The 19,105-nt window shown below is 38.6% G+C and overlaps 1 protein-coding gene across 1 annotated transcript in view; it reads right to left on the reverse strand.

The window, feature by feature from the left end:
* Positions 1-518: 518 nt before the first annotated feature.
* GATB (glutamyl-tRNA amidotransferase subunit B) overlaps positions 519-19,105 on the reverse strand; it is a 677,264-nt gene continuing 658,677 nt past the window's right edge. The window contains exon 13 of the mRNA XM_044062037.1: positions 519-1,097. Within this exon, the coding sequence (XP_043917972.1) occupies positions 972-1,097 (126 nt within the window). The 3' untranslated portion in view covers positions 519-971. The remainder of the gene's footprint in view (positions 1,098-19,105) is intronic.

Here is a 19,105-nt window from a genome sequence, read left to right on the forward strand (position 1 = left end):
TATTTTACAATGAGTAAATGTCTGAATTATGAAATTACTTTTTGCTATTCAAGCAAATGTACAGCTTTTAGCAAGTGATCAACTATCAAAATGACTGATCAGAAGTTAGAATTTGTACTTTTATTTTAGTGGTGGTGCTGCAGTAGCGTTGTCGCCTCACACTAAGACGTTGTCCTGTTCGATTCTCAGCTAGAGCGTCTTCTGTGTGGAGACATGTGTGAATGAGCGTACCTTCGTTGAAGGTTGTGCGTCAGAGCTGGCAACTCGGCATGCAAAAATCTACTGCCAATCATTAGCGGACCGGAGTTTTGCTGTGGCGACCCCTAACCGGGAAAAGCCGAAAGACACAACAACAACATTTTACAGTCTAGAAAAGCCTGAAATATGAAATTCTTTCCAGCTAGTTAAACAGGAACAAATGATGTACAACTCCCAGCAAGTGTTAATAACTATTTGGATATATCACATAATTCATATTCATTTTCCTATTTAAAGTGCAAATTGCCTCAGAAAAAATACACAGCTATTCCAGATTTTATTTGAGACTTTCACAAGCATTATAGCTCACATAAACACACGCTGAACAATGCTAAGCACAAGCACTTCCATTAGGGCACTTTCATTGTACAAAAGGTCTAGGCAGTTAGCACAAGGCTATTACTGCAAGTACACAGTTCAGACATTCTGCTACAACACAGAAAATACACATTTTCAGATGACTATTCTTGCAAAGTGGAAAAACACTCAAGACAAACTTAGCTCAGGTTTTTTATACATCAATCAATACCCTTTTAAGGTAATTCGCATTCTATTATATTTTTAGTTAATAAAGCAGAGCTTGGATGTTTCACCTCGTGTGGAGGGTTAGGGGGGACATCTTCATATAGCCAATCAGTTCACTTTATGAACAGACACACAACTGTACAGAGGCAGTGCATTCTCTGAGGTTACTTCCATTGTGCAGCAATCAATCAGGACAACGCTTCTTCCAAGATTGCCTTGACTACAACAGGATCCGCCCGACCTTGTGTGGCTTTTTGGACAAGCCCAATTAGTTTATTCAGAACTTTTTTATTCCCTTTCCTGTATTCTGAAACCTGCAGTCAAAGGTATAGGGAAAGAGGGATATATGCATGAAATACCTTCAAATAAAGAAGTATCTGACAAAAAATAAACATTACTTTTGCCACAGCTGAAGTTGTATTTAATTACTTAATTCTGATTAATTGTACAATTAAATTATAGGAAATACAAATCAGCACCTGAAACATGTTACAGAAGTGACATTAATACTACTAGTTGAGTTATTAATTCAGAAAAACATAGCAGACTGCATCTCCCTTTTGGCTCTCTGAGCTGGAAAATGTTTTCATCGAGATTTCCACAGATAAGTAGCATATTTAATGAACAGTTACATCCTTAGCTCTCAACCTCTTACAGCAAGAAATCTGTACACAGCCATAACCAATTGGGGGACAAAGCCCCTAAAATAGGGACCATTTTTAAATATTGCTGTCACAAATGTAGAGAGTTGACAGAATAACAGGTTTTGCATTAGTATGAATTTTCTGAAGGGTATGGAGTCTGAATCTCAAACGACTGCCATTATTTTTTGACTTCAGCCCTCAATGATTTGGCAATGATTTGCCAGAAAACCACAATTTTATAAGCAACAGGTCAAAAATATCACGCGAAAATCTGTACAGCTGAGAGGTGTGGTTACATCTGTTATCATCTCCCCTCACTCAGTCCTCAAAAATGTTACTCTCTTAAATACAGTGCAGAATCTAAGTTACTAACCTCTAAAGGTACTTAAAGACTACCTAGATATAACTGATTCTGCATTATTTTCAGTGTTGTGATTGATACAGCTGGGTTTATACATTCTGATGAAGTAAAGGTGCATCATCATCAGCAGCAGAAAAACAAGGCTTGATATGTACACTTTTATTTCATTTGACATAGCTATTTTTTTACCTTTCCACACACATTCATACATTTTTCTTTTGAACTAATAAATGAAGTAGTACAGAAGTGCTGCAGTTAGCAGTGCAAAGGGACAGCAATTAGTTCTCAGCTGGGTTTCCTTGTGTGTGGAGTCAGCATGTGCTGGTTAGCTTTTACCAGGTGGTCTGGTTTTCTCCCACAAGCTAAAGACATGCCTTAGTTGAACTTGAACTCTTTCAAATTGCCTGTAGGTATGTATGTACAAGTTATGATGAACTAATGCCTTGTTCTGTGATAGGACATGCTGACGCTCACCTACAACTCTGAAAAGTATAATGCGGGCATTAGAACATGAGGGAAAATTAAAGGAAGCATACTTTTTTCTCTGTCATTTCTGACCTGGTTCCTGCTGACTATCAAACATCCCTCCCACAAGCTGGAAATGACCTAACTATTCATTCTCTGAACACTGAGACTTTCCTAAGTGCTGATCCAAGAGCCGTTCTGATGGGGTCAGCATTCAACCAGACATAATGGTGTATTGTGTCCCACAACAGAATTTACAATGGCCCAACCCCCATGCCTGGGAACAGACACATAAGTCACATTACTGTGGAGGCCCTCAACACCTTTCCCATGTGACCACACACTCTCACATATGCACCTTGAGCACTATCACCCACCGATGGCTTGATGAATCTAACAACTACCCCAGGACATGTATTTGCATCCAAGCTCCTCCACCACGGGACTTATGTAAAACGTAGCTCATTCTACTCCACCCACCCAGGAACGGACACGCCTATCCTTCCTGCCATTTCTGTCAGTCATCTGTGCAGCTAATGAATACTGAGTCACTGGGCTTTAATAAGGCTTTTATCCATCCATGATACCAAAGCTGACCAAAGAAGCATTTTTGTTTCCACTTTCAGCAGCTACTGTTTAAGATTATTTTTTCCTGCTGTAAAGCAGCATTCATCACACAATGATGTTCATCATATGGATCACCACTGCAGCAGTCTAATCTATATGGGTTATATCCTGTTAAGGATGTAACAGCCAGCCAGCCAGCCAGCTTCCAAAGCTTAAAGGCACATTTCATGTGCCCAGTTAGCCAGCTCAAGATGAGCTGAATAAAAGACAAGTTTGGGCAACAGGTCCTTCACAGCTGAAGAGAGAGCTCCTCTTCTGGCTTATGAGGATCAACAGTCAACTAATGCTGGTCCATTGCAGGGCAGATAAGTTCCTTTCCGGAAGTGGGGAAGGGGGACTTTCACTCTACATTTTATGACTGAAATTGTACTTTTTTACAAAATATTAACAAGGGAAAAAGTTACTTTTTCACAACTTGCCTGTTTTACTGACTATTGCTGCCAGGCTTCTCTAGGAATCGGGATCTTTTTTTTTTTTGGCTTAACCATGGAACAACCTACTGGTTTCCTTGGTTCTTTCTTTTTCAAGCTACTAAAAAAAAAAAAAATGTTAAATAACCTTTGCCACCACAGTGGGCTGCTAAAGTGCCTCAGTTGCAGACAGTGAAGTGACTCTGCTGTGGCCAAAGCTGGCTCCACAGACCACTTATCTTCCCCTTGGAACCCACTGGTGTAGTCTCACAGCCACCATGGATCGGGGTTAGACACATCCTCTGCAGCTGCTAGAGAACCCTTGCAGGCAAGGGTGAGACACACTTGTCATCTTGGGAGAAGGGGCAAAAAATGCCTGTCTGTCTAAGCAGAAAGTTGCATCTATCCCTAGGGAGGACTTTGTTGTCAGTACTGGGTCTGTTTCCTCAGAAATTTCAGTTGAAAAGAAACAAAAATGTAAACATATATGTCTTCTGTCTTAATTTCTCTTAACAGGACTTATTTTGGGGGCTTAACACAGAGTTTAGTGCAGGTTCTTGACCCCTCCTATATGGTTATTTCTGATAAAAGAAAAAGGGATTCTTCATTTTCTGAAGAGGTTCAAGAGACTGAACCTCTAAATGATTACGTTTTGTCTCCACAAATCCGATTCTGAAGAGTGTGGCTTTGGTCAGTCCCTCTGGAGAATTCTCTTTATCTATTTCCATAATGAAATAGATTTTCTCTATTTAATTTCTTTAAGTGTTTTGTATTTCTAATAATATGACAGGAATGGGCCCCATTCTTAAGTCAAGGTACGAACAGATTTTCCAGTGGGAAAACAGTGATGCTTCTATGTTCCACAGGAAGTATTGTGATTTGTTACAATCAGAATTTCAAGAACATTCTCCAATTCCTCCTTTTCCTTCTGTTTTGGAGGATGTTTTTTGTCCCAGCCTGCTATCCACTAGAAAGCAGATATACTATATAAAGATTATCACTCTATGCTCATTTCACATCAGACTCAGCAGGTGTTTATTGTTTTTAATTTATTTATTGGTATTTGTTTAATATCAATGTGTGACTGGGCCTAAAAAGACCCCTTTTCAGCACAAGCACAGGAAGAAAAGCTCCAGTACGAAAACACAATTTACAGTTTAAGATTACACTTGTTAACCTCTTGAAAATGATACAATGCCACGATAACTGCACAAAGTGTAAAAGAAACGGATCTATGTTGATCCATCAAAAGTACGTTTAATCGAAATGTACATCGAACTCACTTTTGCGAAAGTGCTGAAGTCAAAAAATAATTTTCACAAAAAAAAAAAAAAAAGAAAAATAAACATGCCAAAAAACTAAAAAAAATAAAACAGTACTCACGTTTATGCAGGTGGCAAGCCCCCTGCACCCTCCACCCGCCACTTTAATATTCTCACTCCGAGATCGCACTACAGTGGGGAAAAGGGGAATAATCCCTTATCCCCACTGTTCCACGATCTAAGCAACAGTTTGCTTAGTTGTACAATCAACAGTACATGTTGATGTACAACTAAATCTACATGCAAACAACTGTTTGCTTAGTTACCTTTCAGGGAAAGTGCATTTTCGATAAAATACACTTTTGCGAAAGTGAGTTTGATGATGTACATTTTGATGAAATGTACTTTTGATAATAAGACTAGGACCCAAAGAAACACATATTATACAGTGCTGTACAATACAATTTTAAAACAAGAAAGCAACATGATGAAATTTTATGACATCTTTATGATATCTTATAATCTTATAGCTAATTGCTTTTTTGAACCCAGCGTCTGCTAAACATTTGGTTAATACTATTACCTCTCCTTTTGACAAGAATGGAAAGGCTTATGATACATTTAAGGGAAAAGGTATATTCTTCTGCAGAATTCTCACTCTGTCAAACTCACATGTTTATGCTTGCTTCTTTGGAGAATAGGAGGGATACTTTTTAGGTTCATAGGCTGTCACTAGGCTAATGACCACTAGGGCCCATACAAGCCTAGCTGCACTGAGTGTCATAGGTATCTATATGGGTGGTATGTTAGTAGGGTGGTAACTAAGCATTTGTATGCGAGTGTGTTAGGATAATACTTTTCTTATTGACTGGGGGTAAATCTACAATATCTCATTCAATTGTCAAGGTTTTGTTTGAATAGTGTTAGGGATGAATTCTGTTTTACATGGATGGAGAGCCTATTCCATAGTGCAGGGATCCTTTGGGACACATCTGTCTCTCCAGCATGATCTGTTTATGTCACAAGCGAAATTCAGATCCCTAGAGCTAGTGTTTTTGGCGCTATCTATTTTCACATGTGCAACAGATCCATCAAGGCTGGTTCTGAAGAAGCCCTGTAAGCCAGGCAAAAATCTCTTCTCAGCAGCCTGTAGGAGACTGAATACAGAGTCAGTGCCTTTAGGCGATCAGTGAAGGATAGGATATTCATGCCCTGAATTCTCCTGGTGAGACACCTTTGTGGGCATTCCAACTGTTCTAAGTGTCTGGTTACAAATATGCCAAAGGGGGCACTGTATTCAATGATAGATCTAATAAGGGCAGAGTTGTGTGGTACTATAACTTCCTTGGACCTGGATGCCATACCCTTACCTACAAGTTGGGTGACACAGAAGAATTTTCTTATTAGCTACATGTTGGTCAAAGGTCAGATCGCTTTCTACACGTTCAGATCCCTTACTACTGGGTCAACTCTTAAGGGTGTTTTATCGCTGGAGTAATTAACTTCAGTTGATGGTTTCCCAAAGGGCATTATAATGCAATTTACGGCACTGAGTTTTAGGCAATGGCTTTGTCACCAGTCATTAGTCTGTTTTAAACCCACTTTCAAGACACTAGTGTCTTAAGGAGAATCTATAATAGCTCCCAGTTTACAGTCATCTGCAAGTCTGGTGAGCCAAAGGCCTTGAATGCTAGCTTTGATGTATGAGAAATAGATGCCAAACAGAAGTGGGCCTAGCACAGAGTTCTAGGGTACTTTATTGGACTGATCTATTGGTGGAGGTTGTCTCACTGATCCTGACTTCTTGGGTTCTGTTTGTGAGACAGCCGGCAATCCAGCAAGTAATGTAAGGATTTTCACCTAGCTCAGAGAGCTTTTCAACAATGCTCGAGTAGGGTATTGTATCAAATGCCTTGGCCAGGTTAAGATACGCAGTATGCACTGTTTTACCCTCATCCATTGCCTTGGTGACCCTCTCAAAGAAATCTATCAGGTTAATTTAGGCATGACATTCCCTTAACAAGCCAAAGTCAAATTAGGATGGGTCCCCTGTTTGTAGGTTGCCAATGTCCTTGTTTATCATTTTCATGCAAATTCATTCTATGGTTTTGCATAACAGGCTTGTTAGACAGATGGGTGTTTTGATGGTCTGCCCTTATCAGAGGTGGGGGCGACTGTTGTAGTCCTCCATTCACTTGGAATTTAGCCTGTTTCAAGGCTTTAGTTGAAGAGTGCTTCAAGTGTCCCTGATAGGTTATGTTATAGAATGTTCAGGAGGCAACTGGGGATGTTGTCAGTACATATGGAGGCAGTGCTCTTGTCTTTAGCAAATGTTGCCAGCACCTGGTCTCTGCTAGTTGATGGGGAAAATATCTTGAAGGGGATTTCAGCTGGTGGAGCTGAATTTATCAGCCAGTAGATTTGCTGTGTCACCCTGAACGGTGAAGGTGAAACCATTCAAAACCAGTTAAGCTTGCTGCTGTGTGTTACCTCTAAGGTTCCGGACATAGCTGAAGGTACCTTTCTGATTGTCCTTAGCCTGTGGGGTTATTCTGTCCTCGTAGTTGGCCTTGTTCGACTTAATTAGACCTCCTGGCTGCTTGTTTAGTTGTATAAGAGAGCACTTGTCTTTAAGGGAGTTGCTCTTCCTGATTTTGGCCATATGTTTTCTTCTTTTATTATGTACCCTGTATGGGTGAGGATTCCATCTGTGGGGTATATTTTTAGTGTTTATTTTGGGGTTATTTCTGGTAGGTATGGCAGCTTCTATTATTCTATGAATAATTCTGCATAGGTAGCCTGGTTGTTGGGGTTGAGGGCAGCCTTGAATTCTAGAAAATTGTCATTTAGTAGGATGTAGTGTGTTTGCCTTTACATAGTTCCTAACTGTTACAGTTTAGCTGGATTTTCTGGTTGATCTTTACTTCAGACAGCTTTGTGATCCGAGAATGTGACACAATGGTGGTTGTGCAGCTGAGGGGGTGCAACATTTTCCCATATTGATGACTACTATATCCAGTATGTTTGATCCTCAATTTGGAGCATACAGTATCTGATCCATGGTGTTTATGTTAATAAAGTCCAGCAAAGTCCAGCAAGCGTTGTGTGAAACTGAGGCAGTGTACTCCTCCCAATCTATAGCAGGGGCAGTTAAAGTCACCCATAAATAGGGTGTTTAGTTGAAGGGTGAGTGCCTCTAGTAAGTTTAGATAAGAGTTGTGAGATTCTAGAGGCATAGATGGTGACCTGTAGCTAGCCATGATATGGTGAGGGACCTTATCTGCAGTCACTTGCAAGTGGATGAGCTCCATGATATCATCCAGGTTAAGCAACACAGACATGTTTGTTGCTAATGTAGAATGAGGCACCTCCACCTTTGGCCCCAGTGTCTGCTATTTTTTTTAAACAAGAAACATCTTTATTAAATTATCACTTATGACATAGGCAATCATACTTTCAGATAAATGAAAACAAACCATAGTGACAATCTTTGCTGCAAGCATTATACATCACAAACCATACTAACGTAACTTAAGTTGCAAACATTATACATCACTTACAATCTACCCAGTCATTGCCAGACAAACATTATGAAGCTCATTCAAATCCTGCCTTCTTTTAAACCTCATTCTTCCCCTGTATGCACTGTTCCCACAATTCCCATTTTTTTCTAATTAATTAGTTCCTACCCTTTTCTAAAGGTCCTACTTCGAATTGTTTTACCTCTTTTACTATATTCACTACTTCTAGTACAGTTGGTTTAGACTTTGATTTCCATTTTCTAGTAATTGCTTTTTTGGAAGCCATAATTAGACTCAACAAGGTCTTACTATGTCTAGGCAATTTGATTCTGTATTACAGCTCCGAAATATCAATTCCATAGATATACCAATTTGCACAACAATCCTAAATCTTCTAGATTTTTGTTGAATATTTGGAAGACGTACATATATCCCCACATCGCTTCATTGTGAATTGCTTATCCAATCTCTGTTCCCAATCCTTTCTAACATCCTTTGTCCAATCTCCCTTCCCAGTACTTTCTATCATCCTCTGACTGATTATTACAGTTATCATGCAATATTTTATATGCTATACTAATTATTCATTTTTTAACAGCAGCTTCTGTTTTAGAGTCTACTAAATCTCTACCTGTGCTGGTCTTTCGTTTAGGACCCTCTATTTCTTCCTCTTTAACTATACTCTGATATCAATCCTTGATAGGGAAGGCAATCTCTAACATGTAGTCCAAATAAATTCTTGGCGTCTTCCCATTCTATTACCTTTTCTTCTATAGTTATTTGCCCCCAATACCTTGGCTCCTTTGCCAGTTTTCTCCAGTAAATTCCAGCCGCCTCTTGCCTGTATCCCTAATTACAAGTCATCCCTATAGGCAGAATCTCCTTTCGCTATTCCTAAGGAGGCTTAGATCTTAGAATACTTTTCACTACTTTATGAATATAATATTCTGTATGATTATTGTTATTCTCCTTAAAGATCTGCATCCAAAATCCCAGTCTCTCCATGTTTCTTGAGCTTCCCCCCTGTTTCATCATCATCCCTTCATCATCCCTTTTCACTTTGAATTATAGTTTTCTGCTTGTGCTATGTATAGGAGCCTTAACTGTGTAGCTCTGAAATACCCCTTCAAATCGGGTAATCCCAATCTTCCTTGTTCTATTGGAAGAATCAGCTCATCCCACTTGAGTATTCCTGTCTTCCCCTCCCATATAAAATCCTTCAGATCTTTATTAATTGCTATCCACAACTTCTCCTCTGGTTGATAAAAATATGCCTAACCTGGGTATAGGACTAAAAGGACTGAAAGGACTAAAAACATTTTAACTGTTTTTATCTTACTATCCATGTAACAGAGCTTCCAATTTCTTGTTTTTTCTATTATCTTTTGTTTAGTCTCTTCCCACATATCCTTAGCTGTCACACTGGAATCATTTTAATCCATACTCCTAAGTACTTCATTTTAACATTTCCCCATAAATATGGATATTGCTGAACCAATTTGTGTGTGGGTACATAATTTACAGTTACTGCTTTTGTGCTATCAGGTATAAAATAATATCATCTGCAAATAGATCCAGCTTTTCTTGACTACCATACCAATTATACCCTTGAACTTCTGAGTCCCTTACTTTAGTTGCCTTTGGTTCTAAATGTAATACAAATAACAAAGGGGAAAGAGGACACCACTGCCTGGTTCCTCTGCTCAAGCAGAAAGTATACAGAGGAACCCACCCACTTTAATTTTCACCTCTGATCCCTCATATATGCTCCTAATCAACCTTATAATTTTATCAGGGAATGCAAATGCTTCCATTGCCCAAATCCCAGCTTACTCTGTCAAATGCATTCTCTGCATGAAGACCCACAAACAACAGCAGTATTTTCTTACATTCTGCTTCTCTCTGGATCATCAATGTTCTGTTAATGTTGTCAAATGTTTGCCTCCCCTCTAAAAAAACACACTGATCTATATTTATCAATTCTGCCATCACATTTGGCATTCTTTTAGCCATTACAGACATAAACACTTTATATTCATGGTTTAGGATTGAAACAGGCCTGTATGAAGCTGGATTTGTTGGGTCTTCACCTTCTTTAGGTATTACAGCCACCACTGCTTTCTTCCAAGATGTTGGTACTTCTTGTCCTCTTAAAATACTGTTAAACAAAACCTTCTAGATCTTTATCACTTTTTTCCCCAACTAGCTTCCAAACATCCACAGCAGTACCATCTATTCCTGGGGACTTTCCTGTGGATTGGTCATACATCACCGACTTTATCTCCTCCTATCCTGTTAGTAATTGAGCCTCATCTAGCACTAACCTTGGCATATTTAATTCTTCCATAAACATTTCCATTTAAACCTTTTCTTGATTTCCATATTTCTCTGCTTTATACAAATTTCACAGAGTTTCCAAAATATTTCCAGTACCTCTACAGGATCTCATTTTATCTTCCTTGTTATAAGGCCCCTAAGCTTGACGACAGCCCTTTCTACTTTCTGTTGCCTGAGTCATTGTGCTAAAAGTTTTTGTGCTCTACAGTTATCAAAAGACAGTTGCTTAACAGAAATCTTTCTAAACTCATGCATATTATTAAGGTAATCCCTTATTTTCTGCTTAACATTCTGCAGTTGATCCTCTTCTTGTTCAGTGAGATTCCCCCTGTTCTGCAATATCTTACCATCTGTCAGTCCCTCTAAATAATTCCTGTTACTTCTTAACCATCGCTCTCTTTCTTTTATTCCCAACTTATATTTCAACTCCACTTTAATTTTATCCCACTCCCTAGTTTCTGTCTTCTCTTATAGCTCCTGAATAATTTCCACTACCCATTCCTTAAATTCCTCTTTTCAACAGATAGGTGGGAAAGTGCCTGTGTCTCATTTTTATTTCAGTACCCTGTGTTTTTACTTAGTTATTATTGGCACATAATCTGAAAAAGCAATTTGGTGCATTTCAAGAGTTTCAATTAAATGCACATGTTCCTGTGAAATATAAATTATGTCTATCCTAGCCCAGTTTTTATGTCTTGGGGAATAATATATAAATTCACTTTGAACTCCTAGTACTGAATTCATGTCTTCCATGTCAAACATTTTCATAAATTTCTTCAAGATTCTACCCTCCTTTGTTATACTTTCCCTTCTGGGCCCCCCAGGCAAATCTTCACTGGCTGCAAATCAACTTCCAGTCCCCACCTATAAGTAATATTCCTTGTGAAAGGTGATTACTTCTCCCAGAATTTTCTTAAGCTCCTAAGCTCCTTTCCAGCAGTTTTAGGTGGAATATAATACATACCAGCATAATGCTCCTCCCTTGCCAGTAGCCCCTTAGTACTACAGATCTACCATTATCTTGTTTATCCTCTTCTATCACTATTGGAGTTCCTCTTGCAATTAATATAAATACTCCTCTTTTCCTTTGTCACAAGTGCTTTTCTGAATAACCATCCTGAAAACATTTATTAAATTCACATGTTGACTTCTTTCCAAGTGTGTGTTCTGTAGCATAGCTATTTGCACTCTACATTTTTTTAATATAGTTCAGTACTCCTTTTTTGTATTTATCTGTGAGACCATTGACATTTAAAGACATTGCAAAAAGCATCATTTGTTAAAACTTACTGTTCCCACCTTTTCTGTGTAACAGCTTTTTTGTTAAGTATCTAGTTCCAGCTTTTGTAGTACATGCACACACTGGCAGGTTGATCTTTTATACAGTTGTTTCTTGTCATATCCATTTGAGTCTATATCACATCTTACAAAACTTTTTGTTTTATTGAAAGTCCTCAAACAGAAACACCCCCAGTACTCCCCTAAAACCTATTAACTTAATACTAACCCACAAAACTATGCACATATTCAAATATTGAAGTTTACTCTCCTAATAGGAACAAGTGTCCCAAACTGACAGCTATACTCACAGGCTTGGACTGACCTAAAAGAAAGGTTATCCATGCTAAAACACATGGTACAGCCTGTGTTGTCTGGTTTTGTCTGATCTTTATAGCTCTCCCACATAGGAAAACACTTGAAAGATTTCAGAAAACATCATCTCCTAGTCATTTCTCTTTATCAGATTGTCTCCATGGAGACATGAGGACCAGATACAAAGTTGCTACTAATAGTATACATTTATTTGCTAGAAAAAAAGCTTTGTAATATTCATTCTTCTTTTTCACTTACTTGCTTTCTCTTAAAACTTGTTACTAGATCAGGCTAAGGGCCTTAATCCAGTAATTTTCCTGTGCAAGAATGAGAAAAAGTACATCAAATTTTCTTTTTCTTTTTTGTCATGCTATTTTGACCTGAAAACTGAATAAGGAGAAGAAGAGAAAGAAAAATAAATAAATAAACACATAAAACAGGAGTGCCCATTTACATTAGTATCCTAATTACACTTAAAATAACTGAGAAAACTTTACTTTATAGCATGCAAAGAAAATCATGCACTACAACAATACTGATATTAAGAAAAAAAAATTGTTTTACTTAGTTAACTTTCACCCTCCTCTTCCCCTCTCCTAAGTATTTTCCAAATATTAATGACATGAAGTAGGGCATACGCTTTAGAGTCCCCTAAAGTTTAACAAAGTAAAAAAGTCTAATATTTCCAAATTTTCTTGTTCTGTCCTGTTTTACAAATATAATTACTGCTCTGTAATCTCACATTTGCCAATTTCCAAGTTACTGGTTTTATTCCTGTTCATCTCCATCTTCGAAATCCTGTCTCTGCTTCATTTTCAGCATACTCTCGATTCTTCTAGTCAACTACTGTGATTTTTTTCCTTCTCTTAAGCATTTTACATTGAAATACTGGAAATATTATTACTGGCACAGTCTCTTTGTGGTCTTTATTACCAGAAAAACAAGTAGCAGTATCTCCTTCTGTTTCACAGCTCACTTTTTGTTGGACAAACTTTTGTATTTCCTCCTTAGCATGTTTTGCATCAAAAAATGATTTTGTCCCTCCAGGAAAGAATATTTTTAAGATAGCTGGGTACAGCAGTTTGAATCTCATACCTACTTCTCAACATTCCCTGAATAGTGGAATAAATTTACTCCTCTTCTGCCTGGTGTACAGTGGTAATCATTCTCCACAAACACTCTACTGTCTCCCACTTTTAGTACTTTGTCTTTCTGCTATGGTTTTGTCAGAATCAACTCCTTCTGCTGGTACGATTGCATCTTTGCTATTAAAGGTCTAGATTGCTTTCTCATAGCCAGGTTTAGAGCATACACACAATGTACCCCTTCAGTTAAAAACTCCTGCTGTGGAATACTAGTCCAGTTGCTTATTTGTGCTTTCATAAAAATTAATACAGTCTGTTCCTTCCAGCTTCTCTAGTACAGCAGAAAATCTCAAGTGTTCCCTACATACTCTGTCCTCCAATTCTATTATTTTTTTAAACATCTCTTCTTGTGCAGTCCCATATTCAACCAGTCTTTTCTTCATTTCAACCTCTTATGTTTGCAGTTTTATCACCTCATATGAATATCTGTTGACAGATTATTTATATTTTTTCCAGCATTTTTTGTTATTTGAGTTCATATTCTCCATCAGTGTTTTGTTTATTTTAATCAGGTCCGAGTGCAGCTGCCTTATATTTTCCTCTAGGTTACTGGAAGTCATGTCTGGAGCTTGAACTGCTTTGTTTGCTGAACAGTTGCAGAACTATTCCCAGTCACGGTATTTCTTTTTTTTTGGCATCCAGGCACTGAGCCAGTTACTGAGATTTACCCAGAAATATAAGTCCGCTGGCTCTATCTTCTGAGTTTCTGTTTCCACACTGGGACAGCTAAAATTAAGCTGTTACTCAATGTGCAGCCATCTTGGAAGTCCCCAGTCTGTGCTGTTATTGGTCTAAATGTGTGGAAGGCACTGCAATCTTATAGATTCATAGATTAGTACTAGGCTAACTACCCTTGTGGGCCATTTCAAGCCTAGCCAATTACCCCATGTGAGAATCAAACCCTGCACCTTGTGTCTTTAAGGTAAACACCTTAACCATTATGCCATCCTCCCACCCACTTCTTGAGTAGTTTCTATGGCTTTAAACCAGGTCTCAGTCACAGCACATATGTCTACATTCTCCAGAGTGAGGGAAGTCTTGAATGGTGTGGAGTATTTTACTTAGGCTCCGAGCACTGAGCAGTAGCTCCTTAAGGTTGTTTGTAGACTTCTTCACTATGCTGGTAGCTTTATTTTCTTTTTTTTTGGCACTGCCTAAAAAAGGCTCTAAGGGAGTGGATCAAGTTTTAGCCAATACCTGAAAGCCTGGGGGGGGGGGGGCAGCCCATCCTTGGCCAAGCAACATGGTCTTTTGACTATGTCCTCCCATGCTGACAGATATTGGCTTCCCCTGAGGTGGGGGAGTCTCTTCATCCTTTTGAGGGATTCCACCCACTTGCCAGATTTAACTTTTCTTTTACCTCCTGTCATGGAGCTTGTACTCTCTAAGGGGTGTTAGAAGCTCTCTCCTCATCTTTTAGGAAAAGAGCTTTATTCAAAAATGCTTCTTAAAACAAGCTCTAATTGGTATCCCTTAATTTCCTTTTTGAGTTTTCTAGTAACCTCAGATTTTAAAAGATCCATATCGTCATGCAAGAACCACATCATTAGTTTCTAAAGTTTTCTGACTCTGGAAAATATCATCAGTTACTCTGAAAAACCCTCTGGCCTATCCATTGCTTTAGGGGCATATACAAAGTGTTTAGCTCTGCTGATAGCCTACTGGAGACTGCAAGGTGTTCACATTTTTCCTTTTTTAAGACGACTTGCCTTTCTTGCAGAGTGTTTTTCAAAGTAACAGGAATCTCTCACTTGGGTAAGGAATCACCTACACAGACTTGGGTTATAGGAAAATAAACAGATGTTTTGTCTGACTAACTCTCACATATCTGTTCTCCTGGGGTGTCTCACGGATACCTCAGTTCAAAGAACTTTTTCCCCACAGGAAAAGTAGATCTGTATCTAAATCTAATCCTGAGACTTTTCTACTTATTGACTACTATCTCAACAAAGGAATTCCTTAGGATTCTGAGTCTCATAACACCATGACAAAAATCCATTGCTACCTGTAATTTATATGGTCTGACCAACTATATCCCCTGACATTTCACTTTCCATATTTTTCATTTGTGAACAGTGAGATTTTTGGCTGGAGACACCATATTTTTTAATATACAGGTCTTCCATTCTCCCTCCCAGCTTTTCTAGGTAGCAATATCTATGAGGATAAAAGTGTAAATTCTTTGGAAAAGACAAAACAGACCAAATACAAAAATATGAGAGACTTTGACAATTATATATGTTCTCAACTCTCTTTCATTTTCGTTCCCTGAGACCTTTACACGTATTTACAGTGGATATAAAAAGCATACACACCCCTGTTAAAATGCCAGGTTTTTGTGATATAAAAAATTAGACCACATTAAATAATTTCAAAACTTTTCCCATCTTTATTGTGACCTATAACCTGTACAATTCAACTGAAAAACAAACAAATCTGTTAGGGAAAAAAATATAAAAAATAAAAAAAACGTACAATAAGCTGGTTGCATAAGTGTGCACACCCTTAAACTAATGCTTTGTTGAAGCACCTTTTGATTTAATTACAGCATTCGGTCTTCTTGGCTATACACCTGCCATCAATTAAAGAGACTCTGATTAACCCCAAATAAAGTTCAGCTGTCCTAGTAGGATTTTCCTGAAATTTACTCAGTTGCCTGCTACAGCAAAAGCCATGGTTCGCAGGGAGCTTACAAACCATCAAAGGGATCTCATTGTTGAAAGGTATCAGTCAGGAGAAGGGTACAAAACATTTCCACAGCATTGGATATACCATGGAACACAGCGAAGACAGTGATCAAAAAGTAGAGAAAATATGGGACAACAGTGATGTTGCAAAGAACTGGACATCCCTCCAAAATTGATGAAAAGACAAGATGAAAACTGGTCAGGGAGGCTGCCAAGAGACCAACAGCAACACTGAAGGAGCTGCGAATTTCTGGCAAGTACTGGTTGTGTACTACATGTGACAACAATCTCCCATATTTTCCATATGGCTGGACTATGGGGTAGGGTTGCAAGACGGAAGCCTTTTCTTACACAGAAAAACATCCAGGCTCAGCTAATAATTTGCAAAAGAATACATCAAGTCTCCCAAAAGCATGTGGGAAAATGTGTTATGGTCTGATGAGACCAAGGTTGAACTTTTTGGCCACAATTCCAAAAGGTACGTTTGGCACAAAAACAACACTTCGCATTACCAAAAGAACATCATCCCCATGGTGAAGCATGGTAGTGGCAGTACCATGCTTTGGGGTTGCTTTTTTTCAGCTGGAACTGGGGCTTTACTCAAGGTGGAGGGAATTATGAACAGTTCCAAATACCAGTAACTTTTGCCCCAAAACCTTCAGGATCTGCTAGAATGCTGAAGATGAAGAGGAATTTCACCTTTCAATATGACAATGACCCAAAGCATACATCCAAATCAACAAAATAATGTCTTCACCAAAAGAAAATTAAAGCTCTGGAATAGTCCAGCCAGAGCACAGGCCTAAATCCAATAGAAAATCTGTGGGGTGACCTGAAGAGGGCTGTGCACAAGAGATGCCATCACAATCTGACAGATTTGGAGCACTTTTGCAAGGGAGAATGGGCAAATATTGCCATGTCAAGATGTGCCATGCTGACAGACTTCTACCCAAAAAGACTGAATGCTGTAATTAAATCAAAAAGTGCTTCAACAAAGTATGCAACCAGCTTATTGTATGTTTTTTATTTTTTATATTTTTTCCCTAACAGTTTTGTTTGTTTTTCAATTGAATTGTACAGGTTATAGGTCACATTACAGGTGGGAAAAGTTTTGAAATGATTTATGTGGTCTTATTTTTTTATATTACAAAAATCTGCCTTTTAACAGGGGTTTGTATACTTTTTATAGGCACTGTACAAACACCACAGTGATGTGGTACATAAGCAAGCAAGGGGGACAAGTTCTTACCCTCTATGTATACTAGCCAGGGTAGCCTGGTATACAGCTTTTTAATATAACCTCACACTACATGCATATTACACACAGTTAGAACAAAATGGTGTGGCAGACAAGCTGAGCAGGATCAGGACAGACTCTCACAAATGAAAATTCTATCAGGGGGGGGGGGGGGTCTTCCAAAATTTGACACAACTGTTGGGAACACCTCCACAGGATTTTTTTTTTTTGCCTCCACTCTCAACTATCACTTGGCAAAATTAAACTCTAGGCCCCCATCCTTGAAAACCTAGACAGATGCTTTTCCCTTTCTTTTCTTGGACAGGAATTTTCATGTAAAGTTTTAAACCCTTTCCAATAACATTCAAGGTCATTTTGAAGATGCAGAAGGATTCGCAAATAATCGGTGTGGTGACACCTTTTTGGCTCGGGCAACAACGGTCCACCCTTCTTTTGAATGATCAGGACAGTTACTGAAAGCACGTCAGAGACTGGATCTACTCACACAAGACCAGGGGTGTTTGATACAACCAGATTATATCAATTATAGCTGACTCCCTGCCTGGGTGACAGAATCTTTATACTTTTCATGCACCTTTTTATGAAGATATTCAGCAGGTATTAAATGGGGCAAAAAATCCTGCTACTAGAAAATCATATACTAGTAAATGAAAAAGGTTTTTTAGTTGGTGCCAAGAAAAACAAAGGACAGGCATGGATCCAAGGCTAGTGCTTCCCTGGTTCTACATTGTGTAAATTACTATGCTATGGTGTCTTTTCCCTCAATCAAGGTCAATTTGTTGGCCATTTCAGCATATCTGCCCTTGGATCCTGCTCCTTCTTCAAAATGATTTTGAAAGTGGTGTTGCATATCAAGCCTCCAAGAATTCAGGTGGCTCCTCCTTTTGGCCTTAATTTGATGTTAACATAATACCTACTGCTCCAGCTGAACCAGCTCATCAGGCTGACCTAAGGTTCTTGACATGGAAAACTGCTCTGAACTTCTGCAAGAATATCTCAGTTGCAAGCTCTTATGGTGGAGCAAACTTATCTTATTTGTCACATTGATAGGGCTTCATTAAGAAGTAATGCATTATCCAAGTATACCATTAGCCAACTTTCCATCTCACACACTTTCTTCTAGAACCTAATACGAGGGAAATAAGAATTGTCATAGTTTCTATGTCCACGGATAACTCGGGTACTACCTTGACAGAATAAAGTCTTTCACGATCTCTGATTTGGTGTTCTTTTCTTGTAAAGGTAAAAAAAAGAACAACCTATGTCAATTCAGTCAGTTTCCAAATGTTTGTTTCCTGCTATTACCCTTTCTTATACCCCCTACATAAAACTATTTCAAGCAGGATCAAGGCTCATTCTACCAGAGCCTTGGCTTCATCTGTGGCTTTTTGGAATGGGTTGAATTTTTAAAGTTTTCAACTTGGCTCTGTGTGCATATTTTTACAAAGTACTAAACTAGATTCCTTCTCCAGGTCTAGGACAGTTTTTGCTAGGACCATTCTCCAGGGACTTCTGGACCATCACCCTTTCTCCTTACAGTCAAACTAAGGCATGGTAATCTACCCATATAGGTTAGGTTACTGCAGCAGTGATCAATATGAAGAACATAGTACAGCTGCACAAACAAACATGCCATGCAACAGCAGATATTCAAATATTCACTGTTGCAGTAGCTGCTTCTAACCTCCAATCTCCCTGTTTTTACATGTTTTTATGACAGGGTGTGGACATTATTACTTTCCCTAGTATTGTCCTTCTCAGGGCTTTAGCCTCCCTTTCACTATTTGCAAGAAAGCACTGAAAGGCTGGGCACTCAAGTCTGACTTTTAGTCAGCTCAACTTATGCTGACTAACAGTTTGGGTGCATGGATGGAGCTTAACAGTCTTTGGAAGCTGGATATGTCAAAATGGTGCTGAATATTTTCTTGCATTGTGGAACTGCTTTCTGAGGCTGCACAGTAATTATTTTTAATGGCACCTTAATAGCATAATGTAAGATGATCAGGGCAGTA

The sequence above is a fragment of the Protopterus annectens genome, chromosome 2.part1 (genome assembly GCF_019279795.1).
Source record: "Protopterus annectens isolate FY-2018-M chromosome 2.part1, PAN1.0, whole genome shotgun sequence".
In the NCBI taxonomy this organism is placed as follows: Eukaryota; Metazoa; Chordata; order Ceratodontiformes; family Protopteridae; genus Protopterus; species Protopterus annectens.